Source organism: Leptodactylus fuscus, chromosome 10 (assembly GCF_031893055.1).
Source record: "Leptodactylus fuscus isolate aLepFus1 chromosome 10, aLepFus1.hap2, whole genome shotgun sequence".
NCBI lineage: Eukaryota > Metazoa > Chordata > Amphibia > Anura > Leptodactylidae > Leptodactylus > Leptodactylus fuscus.
Window position 1 is genome coordinate 36,923,938 of NC_134274.1, and position 19,875 is coordinate 36,943,812.

The following is a 19,875-nucleotide window of genomic DNA, read 5'->3' on the forward strand; positions in this document are numbered from 1 at the left end:
CGCGGGGAGAGGGCATTCCAGAAGAAGATAGAGGAGGAGTCGCTGGAGAGTTCTCTCGCAGCATTGGGGACACCCCCAGTGCTGTTTGAGCGGTGAGGACCGCCCCCAGTGCTGCGAGAGAACTCATTTGCATACCAAAGAAAACCGGGATTTCTACCAAACGGCGGCGCGGAGAAGACATCTAAAGGTAAGAGAAAAATAGCCTTTCTTAAGGCTATTCCTAGGTGTTAGGGACCAAAAATGTCATTTTAATGATAGAATCTCTTTAACTGTAAGGGCCAGTTCACACGGAGTTTACGGGCGCGCATTCTGGCACGTATACACATGTCAGAATGTGAGCGCTCAAAACAGATCCCATTCATTTCAATGGGTCGTTATGGGCGTATAACGTACGTAATTTTGCACGCGTAATCGTTTCTCATATCAATGTATAAATCACTGGAACCCCGCACGCAATAAATGTTCCCTGAACTAATTTTACAAGTTGATAAGATCACCTCGAAGGGGGATCTGATTTTTTTCAAAGCTGAAAAGGCTCCATTGTCCATCCTGTTTCTCGTCGCCTGTCTTTAAACTCTCATCAATTTTCTTACATTCTTTTCAGTTGTACAAACATAATATACGACTTACCCTAGATTGACACGACAGTGAAAATTGGCCGTGTGAAGACTGTTCACACAGTTGCATTAATTTCACTGGCCGATAGTCCAATGGTTCATTATCATGTACTGTCAAAATATAGGTCATGCACTACTTTTGACAGTTTTCACGGATCCCTCCATACACTAATGTACGTGAAAACGGACACCCCTCGGTGCAAAACTGCAGTGAAAAATGGATATTTTTTCATGGCCACAGTCATGTAAATGTAAGTTAAATCAATCTGAGCAAAGAAAAAAATTATGCAAAAACATAACCACCCATGGAAAGAGTAACTTCATCTTAACACCTGGTTGTGACATTTTTGAAACGATACATTCCAATTACAACATTGTTACACTTTGCATGCTCCAACAGAGAGATGGAATATTTAATCATGGGACAACCTCTTTCCATAGGCTCATCTCAACAAACTTTGTAGAAATCATTAGTACAGATGATCGTGTGATATTTCCCCACTGTGGGACTATTAAAGGATTATCTTATCTTATCTTAGATCAAAGAGAAATGACTCTTTCTGATCTTATCCTAATAAAAGGTCATCAACACCTTTCAGAAACAATCAGTTGATGTTGGATTCTTTTTCCTTTCAATAAAGCAAAAGATGGTCTAATAACTCTATTGTGTTTCACATGTTGTCTTTTATTTTATTTTGAAGATCTAAAAAGAAAAAAACAAAAAAAAAAAAAACACATGCATACCAGGTTAAACTAAACTTGTATATGTATAGGCGGGTCAGGAGGAACAATTGTCAACTAAGGCTAGGGTTACATCTGTGTTGGACTCCACCACAGATTCCGCCTAAAATCAGTGTATTGCCATATACCCTCAATAGATATTGTCCAAAAACTTGTTTACTCTAGGTTCAGACTTCTTCTCTGCTGATCAGGTACGCACAAAGACCTGAAAGACAGAGAGCCCCGTGGACTATAATGGAGTCCATTGAGTGTCCATCAGGATTTCGCACACACTGAGAGGCCAAAAGTCATGGCAAGGTGTGCCCCAGTGCCGGTTGTGTTGGAGATGACGCTCAAACAGAGTGACGCGATGCAGCCTATGGCACTTGTGTCACCAGGATATTTGAGCAGTCTGATGCAGACAGGTGTTTCATGAACATGGCAGCACGTCACGAGTTAAGTGATATTGAACGTGGGATGAATTTGGGTTTCCGAGGTCAACAGTGTCTCAGGTGGACCTTCAATACTGCAGAGACAACGTTGGCAGCTTTGTAAACTGTCGCACCAGTCGACCATGAGTGTTCGATGAATGGACGTCATGTCACCTCTGCAGTGTCATACAGGGCTCTCGATGGTCTACTGTGGGTCAAATTGCCACCGACTTGAATGTGGGGTGCAAGGACCCCATTTCCACCAGGACTGTATGCCGAGAACATAGGCATAGGCTTCAACAGTCGATCCCCCAACCTGTGTCCCTTTGCTGACGCCACAACACAGACCTCGAAGACTGGCATGAGCCTGCGACCATCGTCATTGGACCATGGAACAATGGCGGCATGTGGCATGGTCTGATAAATCACGGTTCCAGTTGTACAGAGCCGATTAATGTGTGAGAGTGTGGCGCATGCTCCATGAAGCCATGGACCCTGCATGCCAACAGAGACGTGTCCAGGCTGGACGTGGCTCCATCATGGTCTGGGCCGTGTTCACATGGTCGCAATTAGACCCCACTGTCCGAATGCAGGGATCAATGACCGATGCTCAATACGTGCAACTTATGGCAGACCATCTGCACCCCTTTCTGGTGTTGGAGTTCCCTGATGAGGACACTGTGTACCAATAGGACAATACAACATGTCATCGTTCATTGGTGGCATGGGACTGGCTTAATGAACACACCAGTGACCTCACAACCATCGATTGGCCTGCCCACTCGCCCGAACTCAACCCCATTAAGCATTTATGGGATACTGTGGATACCAGTATCCGCTCCATGGACCCAGTGCCAACTACTCAGTACCAATTGTGGGCTGCACTGCAGACTATGTGGATCAATATCCCTCCAGAACTCTTCCAACACCTTATGGAGTCCATACCTCGTCGTCTTGCTGTAGTTATCAGGGCTCGCGAAGGGGCAACCCGCTATTAACGGCACCTCCAATGACTTTTGGCCACTCAGTGTGTGTATCCATCTCCCTTACTCCATTGCAGAAAAAAATGATACTTTCCAGACTCCAGTTCTAAAAGCCTATTTCTAGTATTGCCTATAATGGTTGCTTATGTTTTGCCACATTACGTTGTTACTATAATTTTACAGTATGATCATACTGTATTGTAAATTCTGGATTAGACTTTCATAGCTATTAACTCTTGTAATACAGAATGTAAAAGAATATTAATAACATTAAACACAGAGGTTTACCAATGATTAAATAAGAACAGACACACGACAAAGGGGAACATAGAAACGCATACAGATCATCCACTAATAAGACAGTAGAGGAGCAACATAAACTTTATCAAAGGTTTGAGGACAGCCAGTAGTCTAAAATTTCAAGACATTTGTAAGTTGGATTTGAAATTTGTTGGCAATTTTTTTCCCCAAATCACAACAAAGATCCGATTTTACTGCTCTAATCCTTCTCTTCGTCAAGTGACTGTTTCGAGCATCAGAATGTGAATGGTAAAAAAAAAATGTTCACATGATTTTTGATTTGCAAAGACTTTCTTATAACAGTATAGACCTATTATTTCTGTGCCTTTTGTCATGTAGCATTTACAAAATCCTAGGTGCAATCCCATGCAGCCTGTAAAACAAGCTATGATAAAACATGATAATAAACCAAAGAAATGAATAAGAAAGTATACAGTAAATCTCAAAACAACACGGAAGTAGGCTATGTTCACATTTGACATTATTTCCAAAGAGATAGGTCAGGTTATTGATCCTTGATGGGTTTCCTGGCCTGGGCACCGACTCTGGTCATCTATGATAAATCTAGATGTTCATATGGAGTCAAGATGAAAGCCATTGGCTTAAATCAATGCCCATGGTAGCCAAAATTCAAGTGTTGCCTTTAAGGCCACTCTCGTAGATCAGCATGTGTTGATAGGATATAATATAAGCAAATAAATCCTTTATTTATGTCTCCAAAGTAAGACAATAAGGGGGCAGATAAAACAATGGATGACAATGATGATACTCATAGTCAACTGTGAACAAACCTTTGGAGGAAAAAAAGTCAAAAGTTACTATCCATATAGAGCAATGATCTCAAACTTGTGCCTCTTCCGCTGTTCTGACATCACAGCCAGTGGTGTAGCTATAAAACTCCTCACCATGTGCTAATTCGACCCTTAATAATTGGACAGAGCAATTCCCAATGCCCAGGTCTCCAACAGTGCTGCTCACCAGTTTCAAAGGCTTTGAAGGAATATGGCCAGCACTGAAACTAAAATCGGCACACTGCAACCTTGAAGAGGCCATAAGCTACGCCCCTGCAAGGTAAGAATTAGATTTTTGCAACAATTGGACAGGCAAAAGTTGGAGATCACTGATATACGCACCACTAAGAAACTATAAACCCACCAGACATACACACATTAAGGGCTAGTTCACACGGGGCACAGAATGGCGTATTTTGGTCCTGATTTTGACACGGGAAGCTGCGTCAGAATAGGCTTCCGACAGTCACGGCTTCTAGCTCCGGAGTAGGCCCAGATGAATGGGCCTAGTTCGGAGGGTGCTGCCGCGAGACAGACGCCGGGGCTGAATCAGCCGCGGAATCCGCCTGAAGAAAGGGCAGCTCGCTTCTTTTTACCATGAGCCGGAACATACCACTCACGGAAAAAAGGAAGCTAGCGGTCTGCATAGACCTCTATTGTGAGCGAACGGATTCTGACGTGGATTCAGCGCCAAAATCCACCCCCTCTTGCCCCGTGTGAACGAGCCCTTAAGGGGAATAGACAGGGGAAACAGAGCAATCATATAGTATTGTATTGATTGAATTTTGAATAGCAAAGGTTTGCAATTTCATAAGGAAAAAGAAACCCTGGGTAATATTCACCTTACACCCCTTCTCTGCCATTGTACCACGACCTCCAAGTATCCCAATACTCTCGGCATCCTGGCCTCTAAGCAATGCCATTTCAACATAGTCAAATCAACATTAAGTGGTTTCAGTGGACACCATGGGGGTCACTGCTGCTGAAATCACAGGTATGTGTCAAAATATCATCACTGAAAGTGTGACATCTTATCCGATTTGTTATTTTACACCATTCAAAGCTTTTGCTACAAATATAAGTGACTATACAACCCCTTTAAGTAGTCATTCAGACTAATTACTCAGTAGATCATATACTTGACTGGTTGCTGTCGTGGACTGTTGTTTTTGGACTTTTTTGAATATGAATATGGTCACAGAATTTGTATCTGCCCAATTTATTGAAATTGTCAGAAACTTGGGCCTTGACTAAGGTCTTACGTAACCAAAACATTGAGGTTGACAGTGGAGTTAGTGGATTCCATGACTCTATGAGAGCAGCTGTACAATGGAACTCATGGAAGTACCAGACCAGGCACATCACAGACACCAATGTGCCCACTCTTATGGGGGTCTTTAATTTTACCGGACAAAATAATACAACATGCAGCCAAAGGTAAATTAGGTTCCTGTCTACATGTACGATGAAGTGTTTGGAATCTTTGGTTAGGCACAACAGTTTGCCTACAGGGTCCAAAATCTATCTCTTGTCTCACTACTGGCAATGCCAGACCCTTAGGGCCGTTCACACGTAGGAAATTGATGGTGGCGGATCCCCCTAGATTTTGCCTCCCATTGTTTTCAATGGAAGGCAGATGGCAGCAGGACGCGGAAAAAACAAGAGTCCTGCTTCATCTTGTAGTGGATGCCATGGCTGACTCAGCTGCAGAGTCCACGGACAAGACTCCCATCTGGGCCTAATCAACAGTATAAAGCTGAATCCCATTATGGGTACTGAGCAGCCCAGAAAACGGTGGTGGTAAATGAAGAGGAATTTGCTGTGTATTTGGGAAAATAATCATTTCCTGCTCTATCTCGCCATGGTTCTGTGGCTTGAGACTCCCAGCTGATTAGGCCCATTCATCTGAGTCTAATCGGCAGAGGAAAGCCGCAATGCAATGCCGATGCAGGCCAAATACGGCGGCGGAAATGAAGAGGAATTGCTCTTCATTTTATGCCGTGTGAGTGTACCCTTTGGGGTTTCCTCCATATGCATTGTATATTGTATTCACTTTACCCAAATTCTTCATTTAACTGGACAAATTCTCAAACCTGAATGTCAAATTCACAAGATAACGGGATAATGATGCAAATTATGAGCAAAAGCAATTTGTCTATTTTTGGTAGTCTAATAAAGGTCCTTTCACTCTGCAAAGTAACACCAGACATATGAATGAATGAATGAATGAACGAATGAATGAATGAATGAATGAGAAATTTAAGGCTAAATGTAGAACAATAGATCTACAGCAGGCATAGAATTCGTACATAGATGAAAATAGAAAAGGACAAAACTATAAGCAATCACAAGTACAAGGAAGGGTTCTGTGTGCTGGACTCCCTCGACTGTCTGCTATTGATGGCATAGTTACAGATGAATAAAGCAATCCTGGAATATCCCTCTAACCAAATTCATGCTTAGGGCTAGCGCAGAATCCGCATCAAAAGCCTGCCGCCTCCCATTGAAATCAATGGGAGCCGGTCATTTCCTTTTTCCACGATCGGGGACAAAGCGAGCTGCCCTTTCTTCAGGCCGATTCAGCCGCGGTGTCCACCTCATGACACCACCCTCCAGATTCATTTGGGCCTAATCCGGAGCGGAACGCCACAACGGGATGCCAGTGCATTGCACCAGCATTCCGTCAGGGCAGATGCAATGGAATGTGTTTACGCGGAATCCCATGTGAACTAGCCCAAACAATGGCTACAAATCCAACATACTTCACTTCTACTAAATTTACTACTTTAACACTTCTAATTCTTTCTATTATATGTATCTCAGTGTGTAAAAAGAGAGTGAGAAAATATAACATATTCAGCTTTCTTATCCATGCAGAAAAGGAAAATCTGCAGAGGAACTTGCAGATCACAGCGATCAGTGATCACAGCAGCATCAGCACCAATTTAACGGGGTTCTACTAGGATGGATATGGATGGCCTATTCTTAGGATAGACAATCCACCACCAATCAGCTGTTTGGATCTTATAAAATGAATCTTGAAGCAGATTCTTCCATGGATGGGAGCTGCGCTACAATAGAATGACACAACGATTACACATTTGCTTCTGGCTCCATACACCGAAAACTGCAGATTGATGGGGGAGCTGAGCAGTGCAGAACAGCTAAACTGTTCTGCTCTGTGAATAGCCTAGAGGTTTGCTTTACCGCAGCCATTTTGTGTGCATGACTTGTGTAGATGTCGATGTGTGGGGAAAAATGTCCCCATTACTATTTGTCAATGCTGTTATTTGCCTTCATAAATATAGTAGAGGTGCTAAATTCCACTGTAATCCTGTGTGTGATGAGAAAATTGCTAATAAGTGATCTCCACAGAACAGGAAGCTTGTCTATTGTCTATTGTAAGGCACAATCGTCAATGTAAAAATTGCAAGATTCTAGGAAATGTATCACCATTTTAAAAAAGGGTCAAGGGATAATCGTACACATCAGGGAGAGTGTGTGCTTACATAGGCAGTACGGAGACTTACAAGTCATTCCTGCTCCGCTAGGGATTCTGGGTAAAAAATATGCAAATCTATTCTCCAGGATGTAATTAGGAGAACAGTGCACTCTGTATGCCACCCTCTAGAGGGCAGCATCCTTAACATCATGCATGACTCAGTTAAAAAGTCTACTGTCATGATGTGGATTTAATTGCCAAATTAGTATTTCTATTCCAAAAGGAACAGATTCCCAGCTATGGACAGCGCTGTTTCGGCCTGTTGGGCCTCCTCAGCATAGCACAGGGATACTGTTTTGGCAGAGTGAGAGACTATAGACCAGGGTCAGGGGATAATCATACACATCAGGGAGAGTGTGTACCTACATAGGCAGTACAGAGACTTACAAGTCATTCCTGCTCCGCTAGGGATTCTGGGTAAAAAATATGCAAATCAATTCTCCAGGATGTAATTAGGAGAACAGTGCACTCTGTATGCCGCCCTCTAGACTTGTAAGTCTCCGTACTGCCTATGTAGGTACACACTCTCCCTAATGTGTATGATTATCCCCTGACCCTGGTCTATAGTCTCTCACTCTGCCAAAACAGTATCCCTGTGCTATGCTGAGGAGGCCCAACAGGCCAAAACAGTGCTGTCTATAGCTGGGAAACTGTTCCTTTTGGAATAGAAATACTAATTTGGCAATTAAATACGCATCACGTCAGTAGACTTTTTAACTAAGTCATGCACGATGTTAAGGATGCTGCCCTCTATAGGGTGGCGTACAGAGTGCACTGTTCTCCTAAGTACATTCTGGAGAATAGATTTGCATATTTTTTACCCATTTAAAAAAATTCAGTCCATACAATCTTTGACATTCAAGTAACACTACATGTGTTTCTGGGATCCGATAAAGTAGACAAATTTTGTAGACATTCTGAAATAGTGCAGTGTAAAGAAATAACAAGGTGATACATAGAGACAATAATAGTTAGCAATGAGCTATAAGAACAGCTTCCAATATACCTACATACACATGGTGAGTTTTGATTCTCAGTCAGAGTATGAGTGATTTAGGCCACATGTTATCTGAATGCCACGTATTTATTTTTTTTAAGAAAAAAAAAAACATTCCAGTTTGTGGCTGCATGGGACTGCACCTCAAGATTTGTAAGAAAAGATCTGGAAAGTTCTGTTAGTTTTGCCTCCAGGACATAGAAGCACAATAAGGTTTGGCATAATCAAAATTGAACTCGGTGAGAAATTTTAAAGGTATTCCAATCCACATGAGAAATATACCGTATGTTACATTAAATACATAAAGCGACATGCAAAACACTACGAAGGAAACAGTCAGGAAAATCTGTTCCATTGATACGATGCTTTTATATCAATGGAACAAATTCCATGGTTCCCCTATTTTTTACAATTTCTGCATTATGTTTTCGTTTTATAATCCTAGCCATAAAGACTCACAGTACAGTTACAGTAATAGAAAGTATTTTATTAAATTTTATACAGACTGTTTCTTTTTATGTGGGGAAAAGCGTAGAAGGATGCATCTGACTATAAAACGCACCCCAGGTTTGAGCAAGAAAAATTAGGAAAAATATTTCATGTTAATTTAACCTTCCCAGGTGGTGAAATGGAGTAGAGAGGTCAATATTGCTAAGTGGTAGGCCAGGAAGATATAGGAGGTTAAATAGCTAACAGTTAAAATGCTCATAAGTAGGGGTGAGCCGATCTTTCCCGATCCCAATCGCTCAACCCTAGTTACTTTATGTTTATGGGTTGGGGTTGAGCCGATCTTGAGATTTCAGGGTTGTTTTTCAAATCCGATTTTCAATCATTTTCCAGCCAATCCCGATCGTGAAATTTGCTCGATCACCGATCAGGATCCGATCTTTCCCGATCCTGATCGCTCAACCCTAATTACTTTATGTTTATGGAGTAGGGTTGAGCCGATCTTTCCTGATCTCGATTGCTTAACCCTAGTTACTTTATGTTTATGGTTTGGGGTTGAGCCGATCTTGAGATCCGATTTTCGATCATTTTCCAGCCGATCCCGATCGTGAAATTTGCTTGATCGTCAATCGGGATCCGATCTTTCCCGATCCCGATTGCTCAACCGTACTCATAAGTAAAGCCCCATTTTGGCTCCACATGGTATAATGGCGTACTGAAGGCTCCATGTACCATTATGGGGCATCATACTTTGTGGAGCCACTAATGGGCATTATAATGTGTAGGGGCGCCCGGCCCCGACCAATCATACCATGATGACGTATGTTAGAGATACACCAGTGATATCCCTTTAATACCACACACTGCGGAACACCTCTGAAAAAAAATCTGCAGAGAAAAACGCAGTGGAAACGCATTGTATTTTTTCATTGCATTTTTGCAGTGTTTTTCTCTGGAGCTTTTTCTCTCTTACTAAACTTTTTTTATTTTCTTTTAAATGTAGATTGTGAGCCTCATATAGGGATCACAATGTACTTTTTTTTTCATTTATGTATGTTTTTGCTTCTTTTTTTTTTTTTTGTATGGGAGGAAATGGGAGGAAATCTACACAAACACAGGGAGAACATAAAAACTCCTTGTATGTCGTTCCTGGCGGGATTCAAACCCAGGACTCAAGTGCTAACCACTGAGCCACCATGTTGCTCCTCTCTTACTAAACTTATAGGGAAAACACAAGCGTTTAAGCAGGTAAAGCTGAAAATGCAGCGTTTCCACAGAATCTAATTCACTTTGCTGGTACTATACTGTAAAACACAGAAGAGAAAAGGCCGCATTTCTCTAATCGAAAAATGCTGCATTTCCTCCACATGGGGCTTTAACCCGAGGCTAGGGCTCCACTCAGCAAGCCGCTACCAAAATATGCTGCAGGAAAAACCATGGCGGAAATGCAAGGCGTTTTTTTCCGAAGCTCTTTTCACAGAAAAAGTCTGCTGAGTTTTCCTCTGCAGACTTTTTGCTTCTTTTACACATCTATGGAAAATGCCGGTGGGGTTGAGCCGATCTTGAGATTTCAGGATCGTTTTTTAAAATCTGATTTTAGATAATTTTCCAGCCGATCGCGATCATGAAATTTGCTCGATCACTGATCGGGATCCGATCTTTCCTGATTCCGATCGCTCAACCCTAAATGCCAGCGTTTCTGAAGGTGTAATGGACATGCTGCGATATACAAAAAAGTGAGCGTTTTTGTAATCACCGCATTTCGGCTGCAGAATTTTTTTTCTGCATTGTGCAGATGGGATTATCCCATACACTTTGCAGGACATTTTAAATGCCCCAGTTTTATGCTATACGGAGCCTCGGCTTAAAAGATTATTTTTGAAGTAAAATGTATTGACTTGGCAAACTGGAGAAATCTAAAAGAAACTTCTTTGGCTTCCCAATCTCTGCAACAGTCCGCTACAAATAGTATTGAAATTGAAATATATTGAAATTTTTGTATTATAATAAATGCATGAGTGTCTTGCAAGGTATTAAAACATGGCCAGATTTGCAAATATTTGCATAGGGTGAGGTGAGGTCACAACTAGAGATGAGCGAGTACTATTCGAAACTGCCGTTTCTAATAGCAGGCTCCCATAGGAATGAATGGACACAGCCCCCTGCGCCGGCTGCGTCCATTCATTCCTATGGAACGACGGCAGTTTCGAATAGTACTCACTCATCTCTAGTCACAACTCAAACCTTTCAAGATCAAAGTGTATTCTGGAAAGAAACCTGTTTCAAATATACAAATAATAAGAGTTGTATGGAAAATAATATAGAGATGAATATACAAGTTGTGTAATTATTTTGATAGGGACCATTGAAAGTCGAAGAATCAAAGCCCAGATTTACGACTAGACGGTGTAAACTTAGACAAACGGAAAATGCATCAGATTTATCAAAGTGGCCGATGCTGGATAATAAATCCAGAGTATCTTTACACTGTATATTCTAAGTTTATGCCATCTTTTAGTTGGCGTTAAGCCAGAATTTTACTCAAAAATTTTGGGTAATTTTTTTGTGCACATCTTGCCACAGTTAAGCCATGCTCCCTTCTCCCGAGAAACCATACCCACAAGTCTAGCCAGTTGGAAAAAATTTAGCTCAAACTAGATGCGCCAAGTACGCGCCCAAGTGCACCACACGTTGCCAGCGTCTAGTCTTAACCACAATAGTAAATCTAGGCCCTTGTTATTAAAAAAAAACCCGAATCCTACATGGTAAATGGAATACCTTTAAAAAATCCAAAATTTACCTTCCTCTCAAGAAAAATAAAAAAAAAAGCAAATCCAAACTTACTTTCTCCCTCTTGTCGAGTTAAACGTCCCGCCATATTTCTTCCGGTTAAGGATGAGAGCAGCAATTTCGGGGACGTATCGGGCAAACATTGCCTGAGTGCGTGGAACGAGAAATAGGAAGAAAAAAACAAAGGACAAATAGCATGCAGAGAGGTTCGCCCTGCAGCAATGACACCACGCCTTGGTCAATACTTACTTCCGTCCACTAACTGCACTATAAGAACCACCATATTTCTTTCGGTTTCCTATTAACTCTATGATTTCGGGGACGTAGCTGGCAAACATGGCCTAGGAAGGAAGACAGGAGACAGAAGAGAAGACTAAAAAGAAAGAAAGGACGTCTGTTGCAGAAAAGGACACGCTTGGCATAGTGGGTGGAGTTTGGGGGGGAGCAGCTCCAGCTGCATAAACCAGGTTTGGATGGATTTGTTTAACAAATAAATAGCATTTTAATTCACGTATACTATCTACACCAGATTAAAGGAATGAAACTACAGATATAGTTCTGCATGTCTAAGATATAGATATACTTTATTGGTCTTCTCTTTCGCTTACGCACAGTTTCAGACTGTGTAAATAGTGGCAAGGGCAATGGAAACCCCATATAGGAGGAACTGAGCAATGCAAGATTCTAAGACAAGGCGCTCCATCATCGTTATTTTATGGGAAACGCAGGAAATCTCAAATATCAGAATTTTACTGGGTATGTACAGGAATCCAAAAATATTTGTGGTGACTGGAATAGATCTATTAGGATGCTCACTAAGAATAAAGAGCTGAATGTAGAAGAACACGTAGATAAAGTATAAATCTGAAGTTATTTAACCATTCATTTGTAGAAAACATTGTATACTGTAACTGTACTGAAGGAAAATACACATTAACATTGGCTATAGAGTCATTGAATATAAAACCCTGCATCATTGTAATACACCATCGTCACTTTTATTGTCATTTTTTTAAAAAAAATATTGCTACCTTTATAGGCGTCAGCATATTTTTCTACACTTGAAACAAAACGGAATAAGGTAGTAAGGCAGTAAAAATTTTGGAAGTATATTACAAAGATATCAGGTATACAGGGGTATTATGGATACAGCAGAATGTCAAAGTGTATTTAATGTGTAACGTATAGATATGCAAGTTTTCCTGAATATATTCTGTGTTAGGGTTCGTTCACACGGGGCAAGAGGGGTTGGATTTTGGCACTGGATCCTCCTCAAAATCCGCCCCCTCGCAATAGAGGTCTATGCAGATCGCTAGCGTTCTTTTTTTCACTAGCAGTTTGTTCCCGCTCATGGAAAAAAGAAGCGAGCTGCCCTTTCTTCAGGCGGATACCGTGGCAGCACCCTCCGGACTAGGCTCATTCATTTCCTGGCTTCCCGTGTCAAAATCAGGAACAAAATAAGCCATCCCGTGCCCCATGTGAACAAGCCCTTAATGCCCCATGGTTTTCAAGATCTCAGCTTGCAGTTACATTTTTATTTCCTGTAAATAAAAAAGAATGTGTCCTGGTTTTTATTTTTTTAGCTGCCAGGCCTCTTCTATACAGCTGGATCCCAACAGCAGTGTTTGTGCTCCAAGACAACTCCGATCACTGTCACGAGAGCTGTGGCAGGGCTCAATAGCAGGGTTGACCGATCGGGATCGGAAAAAAGATCGGATTCCGATCGGCGATCGAGTAAATTTCACAATCACGATCGGAGCTCCTCTCACGATCTTTTCCAGCGGCATCGAGGTCAGCGGTTATCTCAAGATTGGCTCAACCCTATTCATGTATATACCATTAATACGGTTGAGCGATCAGGATGGGAAAAGATCGGATTCCGATCGGCGATCGAGTAAATTTCACAATCATGATCGGAATTCCAATCCCGATCTTTTCCGGCGGGATCGAGGTCAGAGGTTATCTCAAGATCGGCTCAACCCTATTCATGTATATATCATAAATAGGGTTGAGTGATCGGGAAAGATCGGATCCCAATTGGCGATCGAGCAAATTTCACGATCGGGATCGGCTGAAAAATGGTTGGAAATCGGATTTTAAAATTGATCCTGAAATCTCATGATCGGCTCAACCCCACTCAATAGTAATATGGCAGTCTTCCCATAGATTGCCCGCACTATAAAAATATTTATTTCATAAAGAAAAAAAAAATACAAAAATCACTACCCAGTTATTGTCTACTGTCTATTCTCATAGAAACATCATACATATCTCAAATATGTATCAATAAAAAATCTTCAACAAAGAATAAATCAAAATTAAAAATATGAGAATTTGGTGAGGCATAGACTATATGTAATATATATATATATATATATATATATATATATATATATATATATATATATATATATATAATTTATTTCTGTATTTTTTTTAAATATATAAATTTATTATCCTAAATTGATAATTGATGGTTCCCATTCAATGTATGCAAGCAGAGCTATTGAAAACCATGAGGAACTTATAGAAAATGTATTACATTTTTTTAATGGCATACATTATTATTGTACAATAAATTATTCCATTTGCTGAAACCATAATATTCCATTATCATTATTGACTGTAGCCAATGTTAATAAACACCTAAGGTTCACTTTTGAAAAAACAGAACAAAATAACAAATCAAATATCACAATGAATTATTTTAAGACTTTGTTCCCATTCCATTGGTGATATCCATTTAGCCTATATGCCAGAGGAACTCATACACATTCAACACATAGGATTACATTAGCAAGGCAGAAGCCATTAGAGTGTCCATCTATATAGGTCAATAAACTTCAAAAAGAGGTGTGGAATAGCATAGTAGATAGGGTTGAGCGATCAGGATCCCGATCGAAGACCGAGTAAATTTCACGATCGTGATCAGGTTCCGATCCCGCCTAAAAAAAGAACGAGAACGGAATTCTAATCCCGATCACTCAACTTATCTGCACAGATCCGCTGCCGCTCTCCGTTCTTTTCAGTCCGGTCCTCTCTCATTCACATACTTTCAGAGCACCATACCTGCCCCCGCCTCCCAGGCTAGTGTTAGAGATGCTGGAAGAAGGCGGGTCTTGTGGCTTAGGAGAATTTGGGCAGGTACTGGGAGGGGAGACGTGAGTGATGCACTCACGTCTCCCCGCCCTGTACCCGCTCACACTCTCTTAAGGCACAACAAGCTCCGCCTACTCCCATCTTCAGTAACACTAGCCTGGGAGGCAAGGGCATGCACGGCGCTCTACACACCTTTAAATGAGAGAGAACCGGACCGAGAAGAATGGGGAGTGACAGCGGCAGTGGATCTGTGCAGGTAAGCAGGACAGCAGGTGGGACTAAGTAGCCGGGGGATTTTTTAATCACTGCACAGCGTGGAGTCCAAAAATAGAAGCATTCAATTTTTGGACTCAATGCTGTGTAGTGAATAGGATTGTTTTTAAAATCCAATCTTTGATCATTAAAAAATCCCATTGACTTGCATTAGGATCGGGTTCGAATGGAAAATGATCGGAAATCGGATTTTAAAAACGATCCTGAAATCTCAAGATCGGCTCAACCCTAATAGTAGACTATTCCTTATATATAATTTTTTTAAAAAATAGATGGTAATCGTATATATTTCTTATATGGGATCCCTATGTGTGATCAGAGGCATTAGTTCAATGTATATAAGCGAAGGTCCTAAGTGTGAACTAAGCCTAATGCATTTTATTTTTTGGTTTTATACTAGTAATTCTAGTTTGTTGGCCATTGGTAAGGTAGAACTTGTAACCAAATTTTTTTTTGTTTCAAGATTTTAATATTTTCATTCCTACAGATCTGGTGCAGTTCAGTTCAGCAAAGGGCTGATCGACCCTCTTACGTATCTGTCACTTTTACATATTCTCCACCAAGCCCTGGTTGCTCAATCCAAGCATGGAGCTGATCTCCCTTTGCCGAGCGTGTTTGAAAGAGCAAAAAATATTTGGGTCTACCAAATTATACCCAAAGTGCAAGAAAAAAAAGGGGGGAATGTCACAAAAATCCACAAAAAAGGTATACATTACAAAAAATAGAATTGTAATAAAAAGGATAAATGACCAGAAAATGCCTTTTCTGTGAATTGGTGGTTAGGTCTGCAAGACATTGCAAGGGGAGGTTCAATCATTTCCAAACACAACATGCAATTTTGTTCCGATTTTTAATGGTTAAATAGGGTTTGGTAAGGGTAACAAGCTCATGGTTAAAGAAATATTATAGAGTTTGCTTTGGTAGCCATCTTCCAAAACCAAGAAACACTGTCTCTCTTGGCACCTACCCTGAGATACAATGGCCGACCCTTTAACAATCCCTGCAGAAAGACTATGGCTAGAATCAGTTTTTCTTTGTAACGGAGATGAGCTACTCTACAGATCATTATTACAATGGGCATTGCCTGTCCTATAAGACTCCTTGTTCTAACTTATTGGTCTCCACAAGCAAAAACATTATTCCCGGCCAACCAATACTCTACCCACAAAAAGAGACGAGGGGCAAAAACCCCTGTGGATGGGTCTTTTTTTTTTTTTACGGAGAAGTTGATGGTTTGGCTTATAACCTTAGGCCAGGGTCCTAAAGGTAAGCTACTACTGAGACTTTCTATGCCAACTTAGTGGTCTCCACAAGGAAATCGGGAAACGGTGCCTCTGTCTGCTGCCCTCTAGGGTGAAAATCGGGCATGATGTTCAAGGGAGCTTCCACTAGAGGGCAGCAGACAGAGGCACGGTTTCCCTACTTACAGATTTGCCTATTCTTCCCATAATCCCCCAGTGGAGCGAAAATGGCTTTGTAAGACTCCACACACCTGACAAGGTGATCATTCCCCAAGGAGTGACATTATCCCCCTCCACAAGGAAATACATTATCTCCCCCCACCCCTCTCCAATTTGCTTTGATCAGTAGTATAGGGTTGTTACTGTTTGACACATTCTCCAGGAGACTTCTGATACAATGTAGCAACTACCTAAGATAGACAGCCATTGGTTGCCAAGTCTACTTACATGATCACTGGCTTGTGATGTATCTCTATTTGTGTCTGTTGATTGTAGCCAGATTATACATTACAGATATAGGGGAAATAATATTACAGGACTGGATAGTTAAAGGACTTATTTGGGGAAAGAAAAGTGTTCATGGCACATTCACTGCACTGTATAAACAAAAACAGCATCCTGATTATTAGAATTGCAAGGTGCAGCAGGGGCCAGAGGTCTCCTTCCTTTAAGGCAACATGGTGGCTCAGTGGTTACCACTGCAGCCTTGCAGCACTGGAGTCCTGGGTTCAAACCCTGCCAGGAACAACGTCTGCAAGAAGTTTGTATGTTCTCCCCGTGTTTGCGTGGATTTATTCCCATTCTCCAAAGACATACTGATAGGGAAAAAAATGTATATGGGGCTCAAAATCTACATAAAAAAGTCCCCTCCCTCTATCTCCCCTGCTGAAGTCAGGACTCTTGGTCACATGTATGGAGAAGAAAGTGGAGGAAAGAAGAGTCTATGAACTCATAGAAGCAGAGGCTGAACCGAGAACTCCTGGCACCCCACTGCACCCTGCACATCTAATCATTGGGATGCTTGGGGGGGGGGGGTCATCATCTACTACGAGTATGAATTTTTATCCAGTGCCGTGAATGCTATAGGAACATGTTTCTCTCCCCACATAATCCCTTTAATTTCCCAAATCTTTAGGCTGATGACCTATTCCTACTGCCACAGGGAATAACACTATTGGCCAAACTCCACATGCTCAAAGGGCAAGCAGTAACACTCTTTCAGATACACAGTAACATGTATCTGGATCTAGAAATACAAGCTGAGAATAGTAACATGGTATAGAGAAAAATGAATGCTTTCAGGGCACAGATTTATTCTAAGATTCTGTTCACACAAGTTTCAATTCTACCAAAAATTTTAGCTGCGAGGTTTGCAGAAAACAATGGATTTTTAGTTATTTTCAATGGATAACAATTGAAAAATGATTGAAAAATATCTCCTAGTCACTAAATAATGCCTGAACAGAATCTCACGGCTTCAATAACATGGAAACAGAGATGGAGAGGAGTAGAAGGTCTTGGCAATGAATTCCAGTTGCTCTCATTCGTGATAGTACACCAATTCACAAGAAAATGCACCTCCGGTTACATAACAGAGATATCAATGTTAAAAAAAATAAGACATTTAAGGAGACAGGGCATAAATAATGCCAAACAAAAAAACCGATGGTCGTCTATAAAAATCTATGCATATAAATATCATAAACAGATCCATAATTTAAAAAAAATAATAAAAAAATAAAAATAATAATAAAAAAAAAACCTGCAAAAACTCCCAATTTTCATTGGGGACGTCCCTTAAATGTTTGGATCTAGGAAGTGGTGGGGTGGGGAGACATAAAACAAAACTAAACAGACAAAAAAGTTTGCGGAAAAAAAAGGTGATGCTGTTTCGGAGGGTCACACACTAGGGATAGTGGGGTAAAAGGGTAGTTCAGTCTATTTCTCAAATAATACACATAAATACAGAGCCATGTTTTGTCCAACAAACATTTATGACTTAACCTACTGCGGTCAAAGGAGGCCGCTGGAAATACATGTCCTTCCTCTACCCGCATCTGAGAACAGGGCAATGAAACACAACGACAAGGAATACCTAAGAGCGTTTAATGAGAACTGCAGGGGTATATACAAACAGGGGCGTCACTAGAAAGCACTGGGCCCTATTGCAAACTGTGGCAGGCCCCACCCCTGAGCATTTAACCGATCCCCGTGAAAGTTAGTGCGAGAGCACACTCCCAGGTCAAGGGGTGCAAATAAAAAACAAAACGACAATAATAAAGAGAAAATTCAGGATGTGGTAGCAAAGGCATCAAACCTAACACCAAACCCCAAAATTAATCAGACCCCAAAATACATTCAGGGATCAGATTTATACTATAAAAAATAGTCTGGGTGTGCTGAGTATGGGGGAAACTGATGTGGCCTGTAGGGTTGAGCCGAATGTTGAGATTTCAGGATCGTTTTTAAAATCTGATTTTCGATCATTCTCCAGCCGATCCAGATTGTGAAATTTGCTCGATCGCCGATCAGGGTCCGATCTTTCCCGATCGCTCAACCCTAGTTACTTTATGTTTATGGAGTGGGGTTGAGCCGAGCTTGAGATTTCAGGATCGTTTTTAAAATCCGATTTTCAAATCATTTTCCAGATGAAAAATTTGCTCGATCGCCGATCGGGATCCGATCTTTCCCGATCCCGATCGCTCAACCCTAGTTACTTTATGTTTATGGAATAGGGTTGAGCCGATCTTGAGATTTCAGGATTGTTTTTAAAATCTGTTTTTCAATCATTTTCCAGCCGATCCCGATCGTGAAATTTGCTCGATCGCCGATCAGGGGCCGATCTTTCCCGATCGCTCAACCCTAGTTACTTTATGTTTATAGAGAAGGGTTGAACCAATCTTTAGATTTCAGGATTGTTTTTAAAATCCAATTTTTGATCATTTTCCAGCCAATCCCGATCGTGAATTTTGCTCGATCGTCGAACAGGATCCGATCTTTCCCGATCGCTCAACCCTAGTGGCCTGACTGTGCTCGAATGCCCTTTGCTACATATGATGTCAATAAATGATAAAAGAGAGTCGGAGGCCTTTTTACAGACTGTATTTTGCATTTGAGCCCAGGAGTTTCAGCTCTGAATAATGATAATGCATGTCTAGCAGGAACTATGAGACCTATCTGATGGAACCTAACATGAGGTGATTGGAAAGATCTATCTACATGACATTTGACCATGTTAAGGTTGTATTCACACCATGTCTCTGATGCACTGGTGGGACATTCTCTGGGAAAAATCGCCCAACATGCCCACAAAGCTAATTTGGGCGACCATTGTAAGTCGTCCTGACAAACAATCACTAAACGTGGTGAGACTAGATTGAAGCATAGCCTAAGATTTTGTATCCAAAAATTTTTTGTTAAATCTATCTATTTGAACTAACTACAATTTCTGTTTGCTATAAGATCATTTACTCATTTTTGGTGAAGCCATGGCCAAAAACGTCTCTGAATGTGAACATCACCACACCACGTCCGATCAAGACATTATACATGAAGTACGGTATGTTCATGGTCATATGTTACTATAATACAACATGGATGGATTGCTATAATAGGGTAACCTCCAACCAGCCGACACTTTGACCCAGAGTTACGTCATATTGTTTGTTGGAATAATAAGGGACC

At 41.1% G+C, this 19,875-nt stretch overlaps 1 protein-coding gene across 16 annotated transcripts in view; it reads right to left on the bottom strand.

Moving 5' to 3' along the window:
• Positions 1-19,875, bottom strand: part of KCNMA1 (potassium calcium-activated channel subfamily M alpha 1) — a 340,822-nt gene that overhangs the window by 144,983 nt on the left and 175,964 nt on the right. For 13 of the 16 annotated variants that reach the window (XM_075257904.1, XM_075257914.1, XM_075257905.1 and 10 more), the window contains exon 9: positions 11,828-11,919. In XM_075257904.1, the coding sequence (XP_075114005.1) occupies positions 11,828-11,919 (92 nt within the window). Of the gene's footprint in view, positions 1-11,632; positions 11,725-11,827; positions 11,920-19,875 lie in introns of all 16 variants that reach the window. The other 3 variants (XM_075257903.1, XM_075257918.1, XM_075257913.1) reach the window with 1 other exon arrangement.